We start from the raw sequence: 26,195 nt of genomic DNA on the forward strand, positions 1-26,195 counted from the left end.
TTCTTCACAGGGTCTTCACCTTGGAAGGCTCCATACTGGCCATGCTTAGCTGTGATGAGAAGACCTCTGTCAGATTTTTTGTCTATGGTAAATGTAACTTTGAAAGCGACTCAGTACAGTTGTTCTAGATCTAGCCAATCTTGTAGTACCAATTTTTTCATAGCTCTTCTAATCTTTTTAGCCCTGTGTTTTCCATGTCTGTCATTTCTGTGTTGACCTAGTTTGCATGTCCCTGGATCATGAGTATGCATTTTCCTTTTTTATGTTGTCGGTCTGTTTTGTGAGCGACAGTGAAGACGCTCGTGATAAAGCAGCTCTGCACGTGCGCAATGCCTCTGTCTCCTCTACACACCAGACATACTCAACAAACACAACAGTCCAAGCTCACGTGTCTTGGGGAACCGCTAGTTTTTTTTGTTGTTGTTCATTTTCCTGCTTATGATTCAGTGCATATAGTCCTTGATATTTATCGTAATAGTGGAATCAGGTGGATTAAAGCTCTGCACTGTTGAGCACACTGCCACAACTTAGACTATTTTAGTTTGAAATATTTCAATCTCTCAAGACCAATAGACCAGGAAAACAAAATATTGGGCAACAATGTGCACTGTTACTGATTTATCATCTACAGTGATGTCTCATCTTCTCATTGTGAGACTACGTGTCCTCTGTGGACCGCTGCGTTGCCCTGGCAGTGGAAAAGTGGCATATGTAGGCCTGAGGCCATGGCAAAACTACAATCTGTTGAGAATTAAGGACAAATGTGCCCTCTTTAAAAAATGTAAGCTCACAAACAAAGCATACTGGATGTGCTCATGAGGTTGTTGTTGGTAGCATTAAAAACATGGTGTAGTCATTCAGAATCAGAATCAACCATGTCCTGTTTCTCTGGTAATGGTGTGTACCACACTGTTATTTTTGTACACTGCAAGTTACATGTAAACTATTTTGGGCTAAGAAGGTGGGCGTGTGCAGTGTGCAGTGGAATGGTGACTCGTGCTCATACTACATGGCTATACCTTAAAAACTCTGCATGGTGCAGTAATGCCAGAAAAAGCCCTTCCACAGTACTTTACTTTATCCATCTGCTCTTGAATAATCCCTATGTTGGGATAAATTTCAGTTCCTACTTTATAAGTTATAAGTGGTTCTATGAAAGGGTTCCACCTCGAGACAGAAGATGAAAAATGAAACTGTTCCAAATTGCCCACAAGCTAAACTGTGAATATTTACACAGCTACTCTCACACATATCCTAACAATGCATACACTCCTTCAAAATACTGTTCTCTACATTCATATAGAACACCTTACATCCAAATGAATCCCAGCATAAACATTTCTTTAACCTGTAGTATATCTGTGCATTGTCATGGTGGCAGTAGGAACTGAGTTTGAGAGTTTCACATTAGTTTGGACATTTTCTCGTTAGTTTGGGAATTTTGTGCTCTAGTTGCTCATCCAGACTGCTTTACCTTATCTCAGAAAACATATTAAAGATGGACACTACGCCAGCTCTATATGTGTGTATGTGCGTTTGTGTTTGTGTATCCTGACCGTCGCAGTGAGAAGGCTGCTTCTGGCTTTGCAGTGATTCTCCAGCTGAGTTGTCCCAGCAGAGCAATGTCACAGAGCACAGAGAGTGACATGACTGGAAAAGGCAAAAAGGCACACAAATAGAGCAGCTCTCTGGCCATTTCCACCCAGCTGATGAGAGTGCTATATTTTCCTTTGTCTTCCCCATCTCTGCTTTTTCTGTCTCTCTGTACAGCTCATATTTGACCTAATTATTCTATAGCAGCTATGAACAGTCCTCATCTAACCTAGAATACACTGGCATCACTGGCATCAAAGACATATTAGGAGTAGACAATGCAGAAAATAACCTGGGAAAATAGAGGACTTGGTGAAAATAACAGTGACAAGCGATGGGAGGGATAAGGGTAATGGAAGGAGCAGGGTATGCTGAGTTTATATATGGCTTCATGCACAGAGTCCTCTTCACTCACAAAGAAATAGACAAGAGGAAACAATAGAATCACAACACAGATGAGAATAGGAGAATGTGTATCCATATGTTAGTATGAGTGTGTGTGTGTGTGTGTGTGTGTGTGTGTGTGTGTGTGTGTGTGTGTGTGTGTGTGTGTGTGAGGGCTTTGGAAGAATTGGCTATAAATGAACAGATATTCTACAGGTTAAGGAAAGGTTTGCACTGGAACTCAGTAGGTCAGTAAGAGGAGGATGCTGGTAAGTTTAAGGACAATACTTCACTGTGACACACTATAATAATAGCCAATATTAGGATTTAGTCAGCATGTAAATGCTTACTATCTAGAAATACTATCCCCATGTTTAAAATATGCATTGAAAATAATATTTCCTATATTAGACTCCCTTGAAAGGTTTCTACTAAACATCATTTGCAGCATACCTGTTTCATTATGTATTTCATTCTCACCACAGGGGCTGAACCAGCAGGTAAGTTTGCGGATTTACAACGAATAGGATGATAATACCGGTGATTCAAAAGACAATTCTGTTAGGAACAATGGTAACAATGTGCATACACACACACGCACACACACACACGCGCGCACACACATACACACCTGTCAGATATGATCAATGCCAGATAACAGCCCCCAGTGTTTCACTAAACAATAACCAGTGTGGTAGTTAATGTTAAGGTTCAGCCCGATAGAATATAAGCAGGTTGTCTCAGAGAGTGTTGTATTCTGGGAGGAAAGCCAACCACCGATCAGAGTCCTACAGTACGTCAAAAACAAAAGCCTTTATAACTGAAGAAAAGACATTCACTTAGGTTTCTTTTGGAGAAAGGAAATACCTTTTACAGAATGAAATTAAAGTTGCACAAGTGCTTCAGTGCACTGGTATAATTTACTATTATACAATAACATAAGAAACCTATCATCAGAACAACCTGGGGTTGATGCATAATATAGGTGTATTTGGGGTCAAATTGAATAGTTGGGTTTTAGAGCCTCAGTAACCCAGCAATGCAATGTTTCACTTCATCCCGCTGTCTGACGAGTCTGCTGCAGCCTCAACGGTTTTTGTGTCTGCAAGAGTCAGATTCTCCATCATGAATTGGATTCCCATTTTCAACTGAACCTCTTATAAAAAAAAGAGTAAAAATGAGACTGACATATAGACACACACACACACACACACACACACACACACACACACACACGAATAAATGAAGAGACAGAGACATAAAACCATGTCACCACTGCAGTACTGAACAAAGCATTTGCTGCTACAAGTTTTTAGGTTTACTTACATGTAAGGTAAAGAGCTGTAGCACTGCACCTGATTTCAGAAAGCAGCCTACAAAATTTAAATATGCTATTAACCCTTCTTCTTTCCTTTCTGTCTTGCTGTACCCTGGTCAAAATGAAAGTAACAAGCCATCAATCATAGCCTCTGGTATAACCTGCCATGTGCCATGGAAAAATGGCATGCATCACACCTTCTAACCTCTCAACACACCACCACATGTACAGTCTGAGATTGTTTTATTTGCAAAATATGTCCTTTCCTGGAGTGCTCATTTTGTATTACTCATTGCAATAGTCAAGTTTCTCACAAGGACTGCTCTCAAAAATGCTGTTTAATCTGTTTGTCCTGGAAAGATTTCAAATGACAAAAACTAAAACAATTAGCAGTTTGATCCACAGTAACCCAATTAGACTTTTTTTCTGAATATAACTTCAGTGAGGTCATTTCGGTCCATGCACATATAATTCGCCTTCAAAAATACCCGAATTAGACCTGTCGGGAAGATCCCCACAAACTTTACATTGGCCTCAGCCTACTGTGGCCATGGGAATCTGATACATCACCACGACAACAAGCCCCACAGACAAAGCATTCCATTGTCCCTCGAGGAATAACAGGATACAAGGATACCCACTCACACAGACACTTACTCACATGCATACATATACACACAAATGACACAGAGTAACAGCTGTGGAACCCAGTGACATCAGAGCCTCTGTCTTACTCTGATGGTCCAACCTTCCCAGGACATATACATTCTTTACACTGACCCATGCTCTACCCACACCACAATAAGGACAACACATATGTAACACAATGTGAACACTGTGAGGAGAGCTTTCTCCAATCATGGTTCTGACCTAGCCAAAAGCTTCAACACACACACACACACACACACACACACACACACACACACACACACACACACACACACACACACACACACACACACGAGCACACTCACGCACATACACAGTGACATGCTGCAGTGAATGCATGTGCGCATACAGTATGTGGGCAGGTAATACCGTCGGGCTTCTAAATCTGTTCTCTTCAACTCCTACACATTGTCACACTGCAGGCTAAAGAGAAAGGAATCACCAGATCCACAGCCCATACACCCACACGTATTTAATCTGCTCTTTGAAAAGTGGGATTTCTCCAGCTATGCCATCTCAAAATAACATTTTACATTCAGATGGGCCAGATGAACACTTGTCTCCCACTTCACATATAGATAACAGCGCTGGCTTTCAGACACACTGTCACGGCACACTGTCGAGCTCAGAGCTTTTGGTCTGTTCACTCAGGTGATAAAGAATCTGAATGAAGAGGGAGAAGGGCATCAGTGTGATAGAAAGAGAGTTCCTGCCCAAAGAGTCCCCCTAACCGTATGTCAGAGCCAACCAACTCTCTTACACACACATACATGCCCATACACACACCCACACACAGACACACGTGCGCGTGCACACACGCACACACGCATGCGCACACACGCACACGCTCACACACAGAGAGACAGAGAGAGACGGCCAAAAACACATCACTTTAACATTAGCACGGAGACAAAAACGGATATCCTTGTAATATTGCAATGGAGAATCTATTCCCTTAAGAAACAGGTACAACAGGACCTTAGTAATGATCTGTTTTCATAGTTACCTCCAAACCATTTACTGCTGAAACAAGACACACATCCAGTGTGGCTCCTTAAGAGGTGCTGTTTAGCCAGTTCTTTGACGTATGTGTTCTAGAACAGTCACATGCCACATATTGTGACCGGATGATACATGTGTGGGTTGTTATCTGCTATGGTTAGAGAACTCCTCTTCTTCTCACAACCTGCTCCTGTTCACCCATGGCCTGAATTTCAACAAGAACAGCGCTGCCACCTTTTCTCTTCACCGTCACGTTTCTGTCACAAGTTATTAAATGCTAAGAGCTCTGTACAGTGTCACCGTGACCAATTACTAACAATCACACTGAAAAAGAAAGCGCCGTCAGAGGTCTTAGATGGTTTCTTGCTGGAGATGAAGGATTCGACACTATAAAATCACCCCTGTTGAACCCTGGCAAAGTTGAAATGAATTCCTACAGGAGAACCCAGTGTGGGATAAGTAGACTTAAACTGACATGACATCTGTTAGCAATACTAAAAATACAGTACAAGTTTTACAGTACAAGTCATATTGGTAATTCACTTACGACAATTTAGTCATTAATGAACCTTTAAGATTCAATAGTCTGAAGGGCAGTATAGCAATAAGAAAACGTCTCTGCCTTTCAGTGTAACACATCTCTTAAATATGGACTTCTAGATAAAGACTTATATACTGTTACGATGAATCACACCTAGATGGCTGTTAATGGAATGCACATGAAAAGGTTAATACCACCAAAAACGGCTGCCCAAGGACAAGTATGGTTACAGCACCCCGTTCCAGCTAACAATAGTACTGATGATGATTGCGCTATACCCACTTCCATTTCACAGTTTTCACCTTCTGCGATTCTCTCCTCACCTTGTGTAGTTTCCACATAGCCCCGAGGGCCTTAACCTCATGGGTGGAGTGTTTGCCCTCCTCGAGACACTGGTAACACACGGGCGTTTTGCACTGCACACAATACATGCTGAGGTTCTCCAGCTCATGCTCCGTGCATGTTGAGGTCTTTCGAGGACTTGTGCGCCGACTGATTCGGCCTTGCGCTGGCGGCACAAGCCGGTGTTTGGCTAGCGGGCCGCGGGGTGGGTGACAGCGGAGACGGCACGGATCGCAGTAGAACACGTCGCATTGCTCGCACATCACCGTCGCCTCCCGCGGGCTCTTCTCGCACAGCTGACACTTGAGAGCGGCTGCCTTGCTCTGCTGGTACCGGTCGACCACCCCCTCCAGCACTCGGTTTTTGGGGAAACCGCGCAGCCCCCGGTCGTCCAAAGTGAGGCTTCGATGGCACTGAGGACAGGTGATGCAGGAGTTGCGGGGAATCGGCGGCAAGACGCCGGGGTGAGGGAGCAGGTGGTGCTGAGGTTGAGGGGGGACGGCGGGTGGGAAAACACGCACCCCGTTCGGGGACTTCTGGCAAGGGGTGGTCGGGGCACTAGCGAAGCCACCGTAAGAACCATAGCCGCTATCCGATTCACTGTATAAGCTCATCTTGTCCAGGTCCAGATAATCGTAGTCGGACACCCCGGAACCGGAGGCGCGGCTGCTCTGCGGAGATTCGGCATCTGGGGTCTGTACCAGTATGTTACGAGCGCATGCCAGGCAAATGTTATGGGAACACGGCAAAATAATCGGCTCTCGGAAAAAAGACCCGCACACTGGGCATTTAAGCTCTTCTTCCATTTCTTCCATCTTCGGTTTGGCAATGAATTATTGTCTGATTGCAGCGAGAAAAACCCACCGTCACCGAGAGCTAACCTCCGTACTTACAGCGCTCACTGTGGAATGCCCGAACAGACGGAGGAGAGGAGCTTTATATTGTGGGCGGAGGTAGACACAATCACCATCCATCAGCGGCTATCCGTACAGAAAAGGTCTTTAACACAGTTCCGAATCGCAAGTAGACGCCTATTGGGCAACATATCTGCCAGTAAAAGCGATGGCGATCCGCTGTCCAGAGAAAATCATTCTTATGCAGAACACAAACAATATACATTGCATAGAACTTTAAAAAACCAAACAAAAAAAACAACAACATTTGATGACTTAAGAAGTGCGTAATATTTCCACTGGTAAAAGCAATGTGATAAAACACAAAATAATAAAACACTGGTGATTTTATTGTGAACGCTGGGAAATGCAGGAGTGTTTGCAATTGTATCAGAGGAATATTTTTCAGAACATAAACATACTAATCAGGCTGCTTTCATTTCACTCCCTATATTTAAAGGCTCTGTTGCAAAAAAAAAAAAAAAAAGCACAAATGAATAATCTGTACTTTTTCCATTTGTCCTTTGGCATTATAGACTCTGCTCAAATATACTTTTATTTATAATCTTTAATGTCATTTTCATACATATTGAATATTTCTAGCATGTACGTAGTGAACAGGTTTTTTATTAAAGGTTTGTAAGAAGTTTGATGTAAGAATTTTATTGTACAGTGTAACTGTTAGTTACTTGTGCATATGACTATAAAGTATTGATCTTGATATCTGTCTATGTGTGCATGCTGACTCTATACACTTCCTAATATTCTACTGAGTCTTGAACAGGCACATTCTGAAGGTCACATGGGTCAAAAATCCGCCATAGTATGAAGCTATGAAAGTGACATTTGTTATTAAATAATTTGCATACCAGATGGTTGGGGGAGGTTAATGGATTCAATTATAATCTTGGAACTATATTTGCATCCACTGTCATTCTTATGCAGGCTGTTTTCTACAGACACTGAATTGCAGGTTTCTTCAGTTTCTGGAAGTTTCTGGTGGCTTTTTTGGCAAGGGCAAAGAGCCCTGCTTATGGTATTATTTTATTACAAAATATAGTACACATGTTTTGTATGAGTGAGAATGTCCATTTGTATCATGACTGTTATCTGCATTCATCTCTGAAACACAAGAGATCAAGGAAACTTGAAGCACATAGGCACATATTCATGCAGTAATAGCAGTTATAGGATCACTTGTGAGGTAATAACAGGCATAAGTTCACATTAAGCGTAAGGTTCAGTGGTTTGTGTTTAGGCTATCAGACTAAGGATGAGTGCTGGTGAAGTGTATGTGAGTGGTAGGTTATCACACAGTAATGGTGATACATAGGGTTTTTACGTTGTTTGTGGAGCTAAACTAACAACACGCCAGAGTTTGAGTGGTTTTTCTCTTCACTACTGGGGCCTTATAAGTGCTATTTACTTTGTCCCATTGTTTCTTCCTTTAGCCACATTTCCATGGTATCTTGGTTGAGAGCAGAAGGAGAGAGCAGTGAAGAGGGAAATAATAGGCCTCGCATTTCAATTGTCCCTCCACTGGAAGGGGGACAGTGTGCCCTAGGTAGCCACAACCCAGAAACACACACACACACACACACACACACACACACACACACACACACACACACACACACACACACACACACACACACACACACACACACACACACACGCACACACTGACTACTGCAATACTGTGGTTAGTGTATGATTTTAAGGCTATGTGCAGTAGAGACAACAACAGCCTGCACTTGGATTGTGAGAACAGTTGTGTAAGAATGCAGTAATTATGGGATTGCTTTCATTGTTTTAGAATGAGATGTAAAAGACCATTCCTGACTTATGCAGCAGGCCAAAACATGGACATGGGCAGATGTGCAGGAAGGCAGGTATGAGAGTGTGTTAAACATTTTGTGAGAAATAGTATTGGGTATGTGTATATGAAGAACACAAGTCTATGTGTGTATAAAAGTGTTCAAATGAAACATTAGTGCATTATGATTGTTGATTATATGTGTGTATGTTGGCAAATGTGTGTGCGTGTGCATGTGTCATAGTGTCTGGAGGTCATGGTGGGAGTATGGGTGTGGTATGTGTGACATTTGGAGGGTTTAATCAGGATGCGGGGATGAGGCACGTTAACACAGACGTTTATTACAACACTTCACAATAATACGCAGCACGCAGACTATTGTTTCAAACACCGACAAACCTCAGTGATAAGACACAAGAGTTATATACATGTATGACAATTACACACAACAAGGATCAGGTGAACGACACAAGAGGGCCTTTCTCATGGCCCTCAGACAAACACACGCACACGGAGATGTTTATGGTGGGGGGTGTACCGTGACGGACGTGGTTCCATTCTAACTCCCCTGCTTCCACACCTGGACCACACTCACCTGGACCACGCTCACCTGGACCACTCTCACCTATTGTGGGAGTCAGGAGGGGGCCCCAGAACATGGGGGGCTTCGCTGCACGGGCTGTGGGAGGGCGTTGACTTTCCTTCTTTGCCTTCTTATTTTTGCCTTTCCCAGGCATCCTTCGTCGGTCGGCGTTTCTGTGACGTTCGGAGGGTGTAAGCAGGATGCGGGGACGAGGCACGTTGACACAGATGTTTATTACAACACTTCACAATAATACGTAGCACGCAGGCTATAGTTTCAAACACCGACAACCTCAACGATAAGACACGAGACTTATATACATGCATGACAATTACACACAACAAGGATCAGGTGAACGAGACGAGAGGGCCTGGAAATACAGACAAACACACACACACACACACACACACACACAGAGACGTTTGACGGGGGGAGGGGCTGTACCGTGACAGTATGCATGCCTCTTTCCAGTGCTTCTGAGTCTGTAGAGAGATTACTGGATAATTAATCGCTTAATGGTTTTTATTCTGATGCTGAAAAAGTGGGTTAGTGAGCTGCTGCTCTAACATGAGATCAGAAGTTCCTCAAACTCTCTCACCTCAAGGTTCCTACAGCCCCTTTCATCTGCTGCAGCTCTCCTGACCTAAACATCCTACAACAGCTGATATCTTGGCCAAACACCAACTGGCCATGGGCAAAAGCTTACCTGTCCACACTGTGCAGTGTAACTATTGAGTACTCTTCAATTGAAAAATGGAAAGTGCATGAATAGATAGTCTCTGTGAAAGTATTATCACATACAACCCAGTAGTACTATAAATGATTTCCACTGTGCAGTGAAGTCTGTGTACCAACCTTATCAGTATTCCTAGTCAGATACTTTTAACAGATCCTTCCACGAAAGATCCCTGGAGAGTTACATTATGGTTTACAATGATTATTCTCCCTGCTCTACCCCCAGCCAACAGTCGTGCCAGGACAGGTGGTGCTGATGTGGTGGAATCAGCCTTCCCATTCTGTCTAAGTTGCCTTCCAAACACAAGTCATTTTCTAGTTGTTTATCAAATAGTCATTAGGTCAGGGCTGTGGCCCTCCAGAAAAAGAATCATGTACCGCCAGTGTGAAAGTACCAAATAAATAAAAACAAAGGCTGTGTGAAGTACTGTGAAAAGGGTGAAAGTGTGTCCCAGTGGAAATGTTTGTTCCCTTTATGAGTTTCCTTCACTAGCAAACACACAGCATGTGGCAGTATAATGAACAACCACAGCATCCACATCCACTATAATCTTATGAGATGTTATCACATTTCTTCCATTATGGATACCACCAGAAATGATAAACTCTGTCTGCTGCAGGAGTGAAGCTTAATTCAAATGTCTCTGTCATTACCAACATGATCACACACTCTCTCTCTCTCTCTCTCTCTCCCACACACACACACACACACAGAGTCTGATATAAGGTATATAACCTACATAACGGGGGGAGGGGGGGAGAGTTGTAGTTGCTTTAGTTTAAATTATATCATCTAAAATATATCATAATTTTCCCAAAAAGATGAATAAAAAAGCAATAATTGTAAGGCATGTCAGCTGTTTTCATCAAGCTTTCACAGAGAAATACACACAGTTCTAAAGATTTTTAATTATTTTCCAAAGGGACAGTGTGTGTGTGTGTGTGTGAGAGACACACATTCTTGTTTGTACAAGTGTGAGCATAAGTGTTTAATGACCTGCTGTCTGATTTTCTCTCTTTCAGCATTCCACTCCCAAAAGACAACAGATATGTTTAAGCTCTCAGTGTACTGACAGTTGCTTGAGAGAGAGAGAGAAAGAGAGTCCCTGCACAATCCACACATTTATATCAGTCAAATTAAGTAAAGTATATCTGCTGTACTGAGCTCTGTATTTACCTTTTACACAAATGAACACTGTTATGTCTCAGATGTTCCCTGATGTCACATTTGTGCGTGCTGACGTTGTGTGAAATTGTTAGGGTTGTTTTTTTTGCAATTCAGTTATTTTTTTCTGGGCAGAACATGATTTCAGTAGTGGAGTGAGAGTGGACTGAGGCTGCCACTGTTGCTCTGGGAGGTGGAATGTAGGCTTGGGGTCAGATGCCTCCATTCATGCTATGAGAAACCAACCACACTACAGGGTTTCATCACGGTGTGCTGAGCAGCCCGCAGGAGGGACACACACACACACACACACATTCCCAATCACCCACTTATTAATTATTGCATGCACCTGTTTCTCTTTCACTTTCTGTTTCTTCCCCTTTATTATTTAAGCACACAGGTACCTGCCATCGGTGCTACATATTGCCAGTCGTCCTGCGCCCAGAGCCGTTGCCTATGCCTGCTTCTGCTTCTTTGCTTTATTGTTTATTGCATTGCTATACACTTTAAGCTTGTACTGCCATCACCATCAGCTTCTTTTGTTTCGAGTTTGCTTGAGTTGAGTCGTAACGGTGAACAAAGCCTCTCCCAACTTTCACTTCTTTGCCCAGTGTGACCTGTATTTTGCCTACCAGCTACATCTACCCGACCATGCCAAAGTTGCGCCCATCATCGCCAGAATCACAGGGAATTACTTGGGGTACTGCGCTAGTGTCCTGCTCTTCTGTACATGGCTGCAGGCCGTACCACATGACTCGTAGGGGGGGGGGGGGGGGGGGGGGGGAGCGTCCCATGACACATACATACAGAACACATTTCTTTGTTTTCTTCCCCATTTCAGCCCATTACACTAGGTCTCCCCTGGCAACACACACATGATCCACATATATTCTGGGCACACAGAAGAATCACTGGGTGGGCTCCCTCCTGCTCCGCTCACTGCCTCCTCAAGTGGGCTGTGCCATTTCTGTCTACCTCCACCGTAGCTTCGACTGTGCCATCAACCTGAAGGAAAGAGCCATGCCTCCTTGGTGCAGGGTGTAACTGCTCTCCCAGAAGGAGGAACAGGTCTTGGATAAGTACATCAAGGAGCTAAGGAGGCAAGTGTCTGCCATAATAGTTTGATTAGTACTACACTCTGATATAAATGCTCCCTATAACCACGAATATGGTCATTAGTATAAATGAATAGATAAGTGACTTTATTTTGACTTTATTTATGAAATATGTTTATATAATTTTTTCCACTATTTGTTACCCCTAGGAGTGCCTAACTGCACACTACTGAAGTATATACAGTACTTGTATATGTTGTGTGTGTGTGTGTGTGTGTGTGTGTGTGTGTGTGTGCGCGCACGCACCTACATTTAAATCTTGATAAGATGTAGTACAATTTTCAAATTTGAAATGTAGTTATTTACAATAGTTTAAATGGCAGACCAACATGAAACAGTGCTCCTGGTCAAGTTAATTTCTGTGTGTGCTTGTTTCCCTGTGAATGTTGCCTTTAGTCTTCAGATGTCTGAATATTTATCAAAAAGATTTACATCAGGAATCAAGAGAAGCAGCAGACATTCAGATGTGTGTGTGTGTGTGTGTTTGTGTGTGTATGTGTGTGTGTGTGTGTGTGTGTGTGTGTCTGTGTGTGTGTGCATGATAGCATTGATGTACACAGATACTTGTGCATGGGGTAGTTTATTTTTGTGCAGAATTACTCAGTGATGTTGAGAGAAAGCCATCTCTTGCATAGGCAGTGGTTGTCTGTGCATGCATGTGACATAGAGCGAAATAGCAAGCAAGACAGAATTAGAGGGGGTGAGTGATTCCTCTGCCCACTTCTTCCTATTCAAACTCCACAGTTCTGGCGTTTTCTCTCCTCCTACCCATATCCTGATGAGTGTGTGGCCTGCGTCACTAAGCGTATGTCATAACTCTCCATATATGGTCATGTTGTAGTACCTGTATTAACTCTTTATTATAGGCATAGTAGATTAACCAAGCCTTGTTTATCTGGTAACCAGAGTTAATTTTAAAAAGCCATTGAAAGTAATTTACCACAAAACCACATTAGTCAGAAATCCTGTATTTCCAGTTTCTATTGTTATGGCTGAGGAGCTGGTCTTTTATCAGTGCAGTGGCAAATCTATCAAATATGCTGACTTGTGTGCATGTACATACAAAATTTAAGGAGCACTATAATGCTCTTATATATTCTCAACACTGATTTGGGCTGATGTCAGGCCTCGTCAACATGCAAAAATAGCAATTCAGCCCATGCAGAACTCATTCTATTTAACAAGCATTTTTCATACAAATGAGAAATGGCTGAAACTGGAGGATATATTGCACTTTAAATAGAATTCAACTACCTTCAAGTGCCCTTTGCAAAACTATGGATGTGCATGTAAGTTTTATGCCAAGACAAGGGGAATGCATTAGTGAATTTGTTCATCCATAATTATGATATTGTGAGACTGTGGACAGTTTCTGGTTCTATTATTTATGCATTGCAATTGTTAGTATTCTGCTACAAATGCTGCATGGTTGTTTTCAGGGAAATTAAGTGTTAGCCCTTACTGGACATGGCAGTTTAACTACATTACTGTATTACAAAAAGATGCAAAAGGTGCAACTGTTTGTTTACGCACTATTAAATTTGCTTTTAGAAAATGCTGCAATGTGCTGTCCCATATTCTGCAGAATAATTCTTCACAATCTTACACACGGCTGTAATAAAACAAGGAAGAACAGCTGCTTCTTCTCTGACACACACATCAAAATTAACAACTTTCATTAGCAGACCCAAAAAGCTATTAACACATTTTCTCATTAAGACACACACACACACACACACACACACACACACACACACACACACACACACACACACACACACACACACAATCACCCCCACCACCAAGCCTCTCACTCAGAGGATCTCATTATTACTCACACTTTTTAAGCTTTATTGCTCACTGTTTGTTAGATAATTGTGTATGCTCGCATGTGTGGGAGAGCATGCAAGCTGAGATTATAAGTCTCAGCAGGTATTGCAGCTCCCCAGTGACCCACTGATCCAGATTTTTACTGCAGTATCACTTTACTACTTTCACACAAATAAAATCCTCCATCTTTAAACCACATTATAGCAGTGCTGATGATTCAAAGACTCACAAATGGAGGACAATTTACATTTGTTTTTCCTCTCTCCTTCAGCGCCTTCTCTGTGTCGCATCCTCAGTGAACAAATGCACATATACATACACAAATAGACAATCTTTCCTAGTAGCACTATGATTAACCTCATATGACATGCCGTTTTAATGCCTGGTCCAACAGATACAAACTGGTATTTGGGGAATGTGCTCAAAGCAATAGCATTCTACCTGTTAAAAAGAACAGAGAGAAATACCTTCTGTAGCTCCATGGCTGGCACATACAACCTACTGGATTTGCTTTATTCAGTTCCACCCTGAAATCATACCAGATTCAGACATCGTCAGAAAGGCTGAGACCAAAATGACTGTCTTTAGTTTTTAAAGAAATCTTATGTAACATAGCAAAAACAGAAGGTAGTATTACATGCGGATGAACTGTTATCTGTTGTGCTATGATTGCCTTTTTGATGGATAAAACAGGCCTACCTTTTTCTTTTGATTTTAATAGTAGTAGTAGTAGGCCCACAACATAGAGCTGGAGGATTCCTTGTAGGATGCGAGGGTTAACACTATGCTGACAAGCAGTGGAGACCTACAGCTCAAGTGTCCTCTTCATGATCACTGCCCTACTGCCATTATGTCCTTCGACACCTTGTTAAACAGAACATAGATGATCTACTGTGTAACTGGAGCATGAAGCAAACAGAGGAAAGGAGACTGAGAGCACTAGAGTTTATTTTTAGGATGACGGAGTAGGACATTTTCCTTGTGAAGACTATCTAGAATGAATCCATCTGTACTACACTGGGCCTTTCTACTGTAAGGACTAGAAACAGACACTGAGCCAAACCATTAGGCTGAGCCATGATATGCTGATAACACCCTCTGCCTTACAATCATGCAGCCTTATAGCTTCCAAACAAGCTCAATCATTAAAAAACAGCTACCGCCACCTAGTGCTTCATTATTGCAGAATCGCGAGCAGTATTTTATAGCAAACAAGAATCATCACATTTTTGTTATGCACTTAGAATTTATTTTAAATCCTGTCAAATCGGTTTATCTGTGTTGCCCATGTAAAATTCAGGTGAAATGCAGCAGCTGTATGTTCCTGAGCTGCCTCACGGTTTACAGCCCGACGATAGTTCGCCGGTGACTGCTCCAAGCGGACGTCCGGGAGAGGCGTCAGCCTAAACATGGCGTCTTCGGTCAGGTACAAAGCTAGAGAGACAAGATCACTTTTGCAATTCAAATCCTTCCTAGTTTTATGTCCAGTTATAGTGGCGTCTTGTTTGTTGGCGGTGTCTGTTTCGGCTAAGCCGGACAACCTGAAAGTAATCACTGACGGAAACTGGGAGGAAATTCTGACCGGCGAATGGATGATTGAATTGTGAGTTTCCTCTTAGGACAAGTTAGCTATACTAGCTAGCTAGCTTACTTTACAGGTATGGCTAGCTAAATAGCTAACTTTGATTTTTGCTATCATTGCAGCTTTATGCACATTGAAAATAATTTGTGTTTATTTTTTTTTTGGGCCAACTAACCACTTAGCTCGCTAGCTGGCACACATCCGAGATCTGCGAGACCAGACGTTAGTTCGTGTGACCAATATTTGGGCAATATGTAGACTTATTAACCATGTAGAGATCTAGCCAGCCAGCTAGTTAATATTGTGTCAGTACAAGAGGTTGTGCTTTGTGTGGCCATAAATGGTGAGTGGAACGGCTCTTGCTTCCTTATTTCTCTCCGTGACAGGGCAGGGTGCTTTGTGTGTGTGATTCACTTTACAGTTTCGCTCCGTGGTGCCCGGCGTGCCAGCAGCTGCAGCCTGTGTGGAATGAATTTGCCGACTGGGGAGACGACTTGGGAGTCAACATCGCGAAAGTGGACGTCACGGAACAACCTGGTATGGACTCATTTCTGCTTGGGTTATGTGTGTTGGGAGAAAGAGAGAGTTTTAAAACTAACTCGTGCGCTTTGTTCCTTTTTTTAAGGACTAAGTGGCAGATTCATCATCACTGCACTACCAACCATTTACCAGTGAGTCTTCATTACAATTGTTGAAATATTTCTTAAATAAATGGTCAAAGAAGCTAATTGGCTACAATGAGCGGACCTGTGAATGTGTCTGCGAGAATGTGTGTACTGGTTTCAGTTCCTGTTAATGAGCTGATTATAATCTCACTGATCTTAGTATTGCAATGACTCACAAAGAGTGAGTGTTTGTGTGCATGCTTGCTGAATTTGCTGTACAACATTGAATGTTTTACTTTGAACTGATATAGCTTTGTGTGTGTTAGCTGTAAAGATGGAGTGTTTCGGCGTTACCAAGGTGCACGTACTAAAGATGATTTCCTGAGCTTCATTGATGAGAAGAAATGGCAGAGCATTGAACCCATTTCCTCCTGGTTTGGTCCTTCCTCTTTCCTGTGAGTGTGCGTGCGCGTGTGTGTGCGCTTGCTTGTTTGTGTGTCAGAGTGCATGAGAGAAAATGTAGGGTACTGTAACATTTTACCCCTCTCTGTAGACTTGTATTCCACATGAGGATGTGAAGGGTTTGAACAATGAGTCTGCTTATATGAATGAGCATTTATTTATGTGCACATGTAGAGGAGATGATATGGATATGGTACATATATAGATAATTTGATATTTTGACCATTCCCCCATGTGTTTCATGTTATGTTTAAGAACCACATTGCTTACTTTTGTAGCATAAGGGATTTTATTAGCTTTACATGCTAATATATCAGTACATTTTACCTTGTACCAAAGTAGTTGTTACCTTCGTTATTTTGCATTCAGATTTTTAGGTATATTACTCTTGTATATCATTCTGATATTCAATCAACAATATAGTCAATGTGAAATAAAATTTAAGAAAATTGAAATGGCACAGAGATGATGATGTTGAATAATGTATTAGCCTGTATGTTTATATGAGTATTAATTTCATAACTTTTCTGTCGATTCAGGATGAATATGATGTCGGCCCTCTTTAAGCTGTCCATGTTTATCAGGGTAAGAACCTCTTTCTCATATGAGCAACCATTCTTAAGGTGAATGATAAAGATGACATTCCACAAACTTATACTTAAAACTACACAAACCACCTCCTGTCAAATAGCAGCCAGCACTGTGTTGCACCATCAAATTGGCACTGTAGTCTATGATTGGCCATGATATTGGATTTCAGTGTGTGTTGTAAGTTTTAACTTGTATGATGTTTGACTGACATAGCTATGGTAAAGTTGTGTGTGTGAGCTGTAGTAACTTTGTGGTGGTTTTGTAGCAATGCCATAACTACCTGACGGAGCAAGTGGGGATCCCTGTGTGGGGTTCATATGTGATTTTTGCATTGGCAACGCTGTTCTCAGGACTTGCTCTAGGACTGGTAAGAAAAAACACATACAATATAAGCAAAATGCTTGCACACAGGCACTTCTAGAATCTCTCAGTTGTGCTCTCTCGTGCTCACTTTCTCTGTCTCTCTCAGGTGCTGGTGTTCATTGCTGACTTTGTCTTCCCATCACGCCGGTTCTCCTCTTCAGCCTACTATCACAGTGAGTGTGATGATTATTTTATGGTATCAGTGAAGGTCTGCTTATGTGAAGTTTTTATTGCCAAACTCAGTAGTTTTGAAAACATCTAGTTAGGGAGCCAAGATCCACTGGCCAGCAGCACTCTTGGGCTCAGCAGTAGTAACTGCAATGGTAAAAATATGTTTTTTTTGTCAATTTAAATGCCAAGTTTGCTCATTTTTAATCTAGACCTCATTAATTGCTGATTCCTACCATTTCTAAACTAGCATAGCAAAACCTCTATGGGGGGAAAAATGATTAAAAAAACCCCCCAAACAAATCGTACTTTGTCAGTTTTATTGACTTTATTTTGCATTCTGGAAAATAATGTTCTCTTGATTACATCAGTGCTGGGTAGTCTTCTCAAAGAGGTAGATTACATGCAATTCAGCTTATGTTTATTGTCATTATAGATACATGAGTATACAGTATAATGCGTTTGAGCTATTCTCAATATATTCCAATATGCATTCTACCACCTGCATAGAGTTGCAGAGGTATCTTTACAGTTGTAGGCTAAATGGGACAAAACCTACTGAAGCTAATGCTAATCATCGTGTATCTGTCTGTGTGCGTGCACATGGGTTTGTATGCATGTGTGGGTCATGTTTTTACATGTGTACTTGTGTGTTTTGAATAGAGAAATATGCAGTGGAGCAGGCACGACTTTTGCAGCAGTTGGAGGAAGAGCAGGAAGCTGATGGAGAGGAAGAGGAAGAGGATGAAGATGAGTATGGTGGGAGAGCTGAGAAATGGCAGAGAAGAAGTACTACAGAGGCTGCTGTGAGAAAGAGAGCAGTTGGGGGAGGAGGGGAGGAGGAGGAGGACACCTAGAGGCCTGGAGAGGAACTATGTAGTACAACAGCGCACAGACCAAATTGCTACGGAAAAACACACCCGTGCCACCATGGCAGCACTCACGGGCATCCAGATGACATCGCTGATGGTGTCCGAGCTCTCTTACAGTGTGCTTATCCTGAACACCTCTTTATTCCTCAGCTCCGCTTTCCTGTCCTGTCGAGCGAGCACGTGCGCGCACATGGGAGAGAGATTGACAGAGAGGAAGGGATAAAAGGGGAGAGGGACATACAGGCAGAGACCAGGGCATGAAGAGCTATGGGACTGTTGAATAGGAAATGAACCATGTGGCTTTTACTGCCTGTCTAAACTCTCTGTGAACTAACTCTTACCTGCTAACGTATGAGTCTGACATAGGTATACATTTGGGTTATTTGGATACATGAGGATATTTGGATGAGGGAACACAGTAAAGCTTTACATATGTTGTTTTGGTTTTTGTGCTTTATGTGCAATTAATATTTTATTTGCTGAATTACTTTTGAGTCTCTTATGTGCAGCTGAGATTTGTTAGTATTAAATGCTTTATTGGTTATTCTTAAAGGATAAGGTTTGTGCGTGTCTACAAATATTTGTGAGTGCAAGTGTGTGAGTAAGAGAGATCTGCACTTCTGCACTGTTGAAGTTGGTGTGACAACCTCAGCGCTCTGATCAGAGTTCTGTGTGCAGGTACATCTTTCTGGCTGTAGCATTAGTCTTCTGTTGTGTAGGAAAGCCCTCTTGCTGTAGTGTGACTCTAAATAAAGTGAAATTTGATGCTTCTCCAGTATACCCATCTAGCTATCTAGAACACTTATTTGTTTATTATTGATTTCACTTTTTTACAGCAAATTCATAAAGCCACACATCACTAAGTTCATGCTTATTTGTGTGGTTCTTAAATAGTTGTAGAGCAAAGAAAAGTTTATTGTAAAGTTTGTCAAGAAGACTTCAACAGAAAAAATCAAGGTACTGTAGGCCTCGATATTTGTATAGGGTGTTTTAAAAATATTTTTGTCTCAAGCAATGCACTGATATATGTTTTATTTTCAGTTTGACTCAGCAAACAATTTTACGAAGTTTTTCATTTAATTTTACTCTTTTCATTATGAAATTCAAAATAAAACATAATCCTACATAATGCTGAGCAACCAGCATCTGCCTTCATACCAACCTCCAGATTAGACTACTGCATTGTGTTTAGAAGGTTCAGATAGTTTATCTTCATCGTACATACAAGGAAAACGGAACATATAACCATGGACCAGTTCAGTTCACAATATTTACTTATTGAGTTCTACATTGAATACAAACCCTTACATATGATGTTTGAAGCCCTTATCCTACCTTGACTATAGTTGGCTGATCTTTGACCACTTCTACTGTTAATGCCTTCACTTACAACTGAGGTAGAGGGTTTTTTATCTAACTCTTAAATTCTGGAGTAGTGTGCAGGAGAAGATTAGGGGTCAAAGCTCAGTACTTTAAAATCCAAATAAAAATATTTACTTGTTTAGCTTGGCTGATATGTGGTTTATTAGGTCTTTTATTTCATTTCATTTGATACTATATTAATGAATTTGATATGTTCATGCATTAATGTTTCATGAATGTATATTGTAGCTTTTGTTTAATCTTTTCTAATGGACTCAAAGTGAGTAGTGCTAAATAAAGATGATGATGATGATGATGATGATGGATATGTTTACCTATTACCACTCTCCATCCTAACCATATTTCGATGAAATCTTTCTCCATGCCTCTCCAAGCCTCAGAGGATTTTTGCTCAAGGTCATGTGACCTGTTTTATGTGTTTTGGTTCATATAGATTATTTCTCTCAAGATGGCCTATTGTATGATATCTCCTTGCATTTGATGCCTAGGCCTGTTTCTCATGTTTCTTTAATCTGTGTTTGTTGCCATGTACAACGTACCTCGCTCATGCCATGGTCTGTGGCCCTGATTCATTTGGTTGGGACCACCAAGTCCAATTATCCACTGCATTACTGCTTTCCCCTCCCTTCTGTCCTTTGCCACTCTGCTTTCTCCGTTTAGCTTTGACCTCTGCGCTGTGCAGTTTGACTGACCAGTCTGCAGACTCAAGGCTGATTTCTAGACTTCCAGAAAATCTGATTTTAAGATACTCCTGGCACATAAATAAACACTGAGAATCTGAATATCAGTACAGTCTCCTGACTTATCATTGGTAAATTTCCCACAAAGGTCAAGAACTGAATTTTAAAAGATTTTTACAGGTGTTATCAGGTGCCACATATTCTTATGGAATTAAGATCAGGGGTTTTATTCTTAGGTGAATTTTTAGAGGTGATTACAGTTGTTTTTAGAGTACTTGCCACATATTCTTATTGGAATTAAGGTCAGTCCCCTTTATAAATTAAACTCTATATATATTCTTATTAAGCAGTAATTATGCTTAGTCTCACCATTTTTGGCTCATTAGCACATTTAAACACGTTATTATGAACGTGCATATGTTATCTTATAATTAGAAGCAAGGTTGTTGGTTAGAAGAGGGCTTTTGGTTTGTGTTGTACACAACAGAGACTACTGGATCCACCTCTTCTTTTTGAAAATGTATTTTCATTTTTCTAAGTAATGCGTCTAAGAGCTTTGGATGTTTTCTACACTTCATGTATGAACGATTCTACAAGTTTCCAAGAGCAGGCCTATGTCACGCAGTGAATAAACCAGCAAGATTACTGTACTTGTTGAGTCTGACTCACGTCTCTTCTACATGCTTCACAGGTCTCTCTCTTCTAGTCCCAAAGCTCCCCGTTATTCTGGGTTGGAGTATATTTTAATAAAACTAACTCCAAGCGTTACAACTAGTGCCCGAACATTCTGTTCTCACTCACCAGGTCGCTTCGGTCAGTACAAACTTTATTAACGTTGCACGTTAAACTTCACTGACGTTAATCCCGCAGCACGGAATGGTGGTCGGGTGCGTTTTTTCTGATGTCGCAAACAACAGCCCTCAGCTCCTCCCCGCATCGGATTGTTGAATGCGGTCACCTGATTCCAAGACGTTTGGGGTAAATTTGACTGAAATTACTCACAAACTATATATTTCAAGCATCAGCACCATTGTAATATTGGTGTAATAGCACTGTTCTTTCTGTTTTCTGTACAGTACTTTGACTATATTCTGAGAATTTAGTATATGTTGTATGTTCATACATCAGTCTGTAATTGAAAACAGACATTGAAAAGACTGTTCGTTCATATTTGCACACAAAATGTCGACTTACTCAGGTTTACGTTCCGACGTACTGCCTGTAAACTCTGTGACTGACCACGAGTGTACAGTACCACGACTGACTAGAGCAGAACTTAAAACACAAGTCAGGCTGTTAAAAGCCAAAATAGCTAAGTTACAAGACGCTGTTGTCTCACGGAAGACTTTTCTGAGTCCTTGGGAGAAAGTGGTTAACCCAACGCATTCTCCCTGTGCTACTTCTCCAACACCTAATCCTCCAGTTGCCACTTCCACCCCAATTCATCTTATTTTACCCCACCCCATCTTCCAACAACCCATGACAGCTAATATTAACCAGCTTCAAAGCTCAGCCTACAGTCCACGTTATTCACTAGAATTAAGTCAAGCAGCCAGAACACTCACTACTGTCCTTCATTAAACAAAATTCGAATCCCCTGTATTCAGTGAGGTGCAACCAGAAAAATGGCTGCAACAAGTGAAAATTTTCTCTTGCTTTGAATGATGACCAATTGCTGCTTGAACTCCCAAGATTCCTTGCTAAGGAGCCCAGGAAATGGTGTGCTGTCCTTAGAAATCACATAGTTTCATGGGATCAGTTCTGTGACTTATTCAGGAAGGTTTTTCTTCCTGCTGACCTTCAAGAATGCATTCCATGAGGTATACTGGAACGTTTCCAATTACCCAATGAGCCCCTTCCTACTTTTGTTTGTCATATGCTCAATGAGTTTGACAAACTAAGGTGCCCACCACCAGGGCAGGAACAAATTACGATTATCTGTAGACGAGCTCTTGAGAAATACAGAGTTGCACTCTACCGCACGACTATCTCCTCTGTAGTTGACTTACTAATGCGTGCCCATGATCTGCACTCTGCACTTGGCCCATGCTACCCATTCTAGCCCCAAGAGCAATATATAAGTAAACCTGTGAAAAATAGACTGCTTTAAATGTTCTTTACCTGGTTACACATCTCACAACTGCCCTAACTTTAATCTTGTCCCAAACAGAGACTAGTAATGCTCAGAAGCAAATGGAAGGTGAGTCTTGCCATATTGATTGTAGTGACACAATGAGTGGTGCTGATGAAAGAGGGAGAAAACAGGCTAGCAAACAATCAGTAAACTTTAGGATGGAGGTTGTTTTGCAGAGGTGGCCCTCCCTCCAAATCCTAAACTCACATCATTCAAATCTTAATTCATCACATGACCCACCCAGTTTAGGTCACATGGAAGACATTTCTTCTAATGTATTCTGGAACAAGCCACTGAGATTGAAAGTCAACCTTTATGCTAAAGCACTTATATTTAGAGCATTTAGCTGACACTTTTATCCTAAGCAACTTACAATTATGACTGAGTACAACTTGAGCAATTGAGGGTTAAGGGTCTTGCTCAGGGGCTCAAGAGTGGCAGCTTGGCAGCAGTGGTGCTTGAACAATCTTCCGATTACAGGTCAAGTACCTTAACCACTGAGCTACCACTGCCCACTTAGAGGCTACGCTTGACACAGGTGCTTTACTGTTGGCCACAAGGGAAGACCTTATTAAGCAGTCTAACGGCAATACTCAGCCCTGGGCAACTCCACCAATTCAACTTGCAGATAGCACTTGCTGTAATCCTGATGGGACTGTATGGGTGTCCATTGGCTTTATGGGAAAGCTTTTCTATCACCGCATTCATTCTCCCAGCCCTCTCCACTACTTTAATCTTGGGAATGGATTTCATGCTATGAGCATCCATTAGCATTCACATCCCTTCCAGAACTATTGCGTTTGCTGATGGGCCTCCTGGCTTTGATGACACAGGCATCAAGGATCATACAGGGCATAGCTGTGAAGGAGGAGATTTATTGGGCATTGATGCATCACCATTAACGCTCAGTGACAAAGTAGATAGTGCCAGCTTGGAAACTGTAGATAAAGCCAAACTAATCAGTCTTCTGGAAGAATTCAGCCTATTGTTTGATGGACATCTAGGTCATACCTCTCTGACAGAGCATATTATTAATACGGGGGTCGCAAAACCAATCAACCTACCCCTGTAACATTCCTCTCCTAGCAAAAAAAAGGATCATTGAGGAGCAAGTCCAAAAGATGTTGCAAGACGGAATCATTGAGCCAGCGTCCAGTCCATGTGCGGAGCCTGTAGTTATTGTCAATCCTCCCGGCTCGGAACCCAGATTTTGCGTGGACTACCGTGGCCTTAACTAACAGTCAGAGACTCATACCCACTACCTAGGGTTGATGAATCTCTAGAGTGCCTTACCACGCTAGATCTAGCCCCCGGCTACTGGCAAGTCTCTGTAGAGGAGGAGTCCATGCTTAAGATGGCTTTTATTTCTCATTGTGGTCTATTCCAGTTCCAGGTTCTCCCATTTGGCCTCTGTAATGCTCCTGCAACATTACAGAGGCTAATGAACAACATTCTTGCTTTACTCATATACAAGGGCTGCGCAGTTTACTTGGATGACATCGTTGTTGCCTCGCTGACATTCAAGCAACACCTGGCCAACCTGCAAGAAGTGCTGTCCAGACTTGAATCAGCTGGTCTCTTATTAAAACTGATGAAGTGTCAGTTCTGCCTAAAAGAACTCACTTTCCTTGGGTACCGTTTTACCCCCTCAGGTATTCTACCAGACCTAGACAAAGTGAAGGCTGTGGCTGACTTTAAGACTGCAAGCACAGTGAGACACGTGAGACAATTCCTGGGTCTTATGAGCTACTGTCGTCACTTCATTAAAGACTATGAACGTCATGCTGAGCCCCTGTTTGCACTCACGAAACTGGACACTCAATTCATCTTGGACGAAAAATGTGAAGCTGCAATGAACTTCCTGAAAGGCTGTCTGAGTTCAGCACCTGTTTTGATGTTTCCTAATTTTGGCCGCCCCTTCTTCATTCACACTTCTGATGCAGGCCTTGGTGCAGCTCTAATGCAGAAAAACGAGGACGGTTGGGATGTGGCAGTTGCATATGCTAGTCGTGCTCTACGCAAGGCTGAGAAACTGTACTCTGCCCTTGAAAAGGAATGTTTGGCTGTCATATTGGCACTGGAGTACTTCAGGCCATATATTCAAGGTCTTCATGTCACCATCTTCACTGACCATAGTAGCCTGTAGTGGTTGATGTTAGGCCTAACCCATCGGCTAAACTTGCCGTTGTTTGCCCCCTTGTCTTTAAGAAATGCTCTGCTGAAGTACTATCATGATCACCCAACAGCTGGTCACCTAGGAGTCACATAAACATTAACCCGGTTCTGGCTAAGATTTTTCTGGCCCAAATTGCCTTCAGATGTCAAACGATACATTTCTTCCTGCACAGTGTGTCAGCTCATAAAGCCTAGTCAGAAGAAGACTGCTGGCCTTATGATTCCTATTCGGCCCAAAAAACCATGGGAGTTCACTGGAGTGGATTTTCTGGGCCCGCTACCTCTCACACCTAGTGCATATATTATGCATATATTACTATTATTATTATGCATTATGCATATATTATTATCTTTGTTGATTACTTTTCAAAATGGGTGGAAGTGTCTGCCGTGAGAGAAGCTACTGCTCAGATCGCTGGCAACAAATTCATGAGCGAAGTGCTTGCGCGTCATGGTGCCCCTACTTAACTTGGTTCCGACAGGGGATCTCCATTCGTGAGCGACTTCTTTGAACATGTGATGTCTGCACTGGGGACCGAACACAGTCTGACGATTGCGGACCACCCACAAACTGAATTGAAAACTTTGAAAACTGCAATCGCTCAAAACAAGGACTAGAACAGAGAAGGAAACATGACAAGGAAACCATGGAACATGGATGATAGGAGGGACCAACCGTGACAACTATTAATTAACCTTCAGTAATGAATCATTATTAATTAATAACCATTTTCCTATATTTAGGGTGGTACCCCAGTGTTCATAATTCATAAATTTAAGCAAACACTGCTACACTATCATTGTGTCTTAGTCATGCTGGTTACAAAGGAATACCTTAAAGCAATTTCAATCAAATTATAGGGGCAAAATCCACTATTCATCCACACAATTAATTCCAAACTTCAGTAAATACAAATATGCCAAAATCTAATAGCTTCAACTAAACATTGTATGTATGTGTAACGTTGAGAGGTAAGGAGGTGGACACGTGCGGAGAAGAGCGAGATTTATTAGGGGCAAATCCAGAGTCGTAGTCGTTATAGCAGTCCAGGGTCATAGAGCCAACACGGAGAGTACGGACAAACAAAAACACACAAAGGCAAACAGGGAAAGCAGGTGGGCTTTCATACTTCCACTAAACGCAAGCATTCAAATGAACAATGAACAGCCAAGACACAGGGCACACCACGGGGT

The 26,195-nt window shown here is 41.9% G+C and overlaps 2 protein-coding genes across 3 annotated transcripts in view; one reads left to right on the forward strand and one right to left on the reverse strand.

Annotated features, from left to right (window-relative positions):
* Positions 1-6,750, reverse strand: part of trim9 (tripartite motif containing 9) — a 15,024-nt gene extending 8,274 nt beyond the window's left edge. For both annotated transcript variants that reach the window (XM_027019823.2, XM_027019822.2), the window contains exon 1: positions 5,831-6,750. In XM_027019823.2, coding sequence (XP_026875624.1) covers positions 5,831-6,664 — 834 coding nt within the window. In that variant the 5' untranslated portion in view covers positions 6,665-6,750. The remainder of the gene's footprint in view (positions 1-5,830) is intronic.
* An 8,606-nt stretch (positions 6,751-15,356) lies between these two features.
* tmx1 (thioredoxin-related transmembrane protein 1) lies at positions 15,357-20,799 on the forward strand. The gene is made up of 8 exons (XM_027019828.2): positions 15,357-15,589; positions 15,990-16,105; positions 16,194-16,239; positions 16,500-16,628; positions 17,175-17,220; positions 17,492-17,593; positions 17,696-17,762; positions 18,421-20,799. The coding sequence occupies exons 1-8, from the start codon at positions 15,396-15,398 to the stop codon at positions 18,612-18,614; spliced, it is 894 nt and encodes a 297-aa protein (XP_026875629.2). The 5' UTR covers positions 15,357-15,395; the 3' UTR covers positions 18,615-20,799.
* The last annotated feature ends 5,396 nt before the right edge of the window (positions 20,800-26,195 follow it).

Source organism: Electrophorus electricus, chromosome 11 (assembly GCF_013358815.1).
Source record: "Electrophorus electricus isolate fEleEle1 chromosome 11, fEleEle1.pri, whole genome shotgun sequence".
NCBI lineage: Eukaryota > Metazoa > Chordata > Actinopteri > Gymnotiformes > Gymnotidae > Electrophorus > Electrophorus electricus.

Coding starts and splice junctions, on each gene's coding strand:
- tmx1 (XM_027019828.2), top strand. CDS start 15,396: ATGGCGTCTTCGGTCAGGTACAAAGCTAGAGAGACAAGATCACTTTTG. Junction 17,221..17,491: donor AGCTGTCCATGTTTATCAGG/GTAAGAACCTCT, acceptor GTGGTTTTGTAG/CAATGCCATAACTACCTGAC. Junction 17,763..18,420: donor CTCTTCAGCCTACTATCACA/GTGAGTGTGATG, acceptor TGTTTTGAATAG/AGAAATATGCAGTGGAGCAG.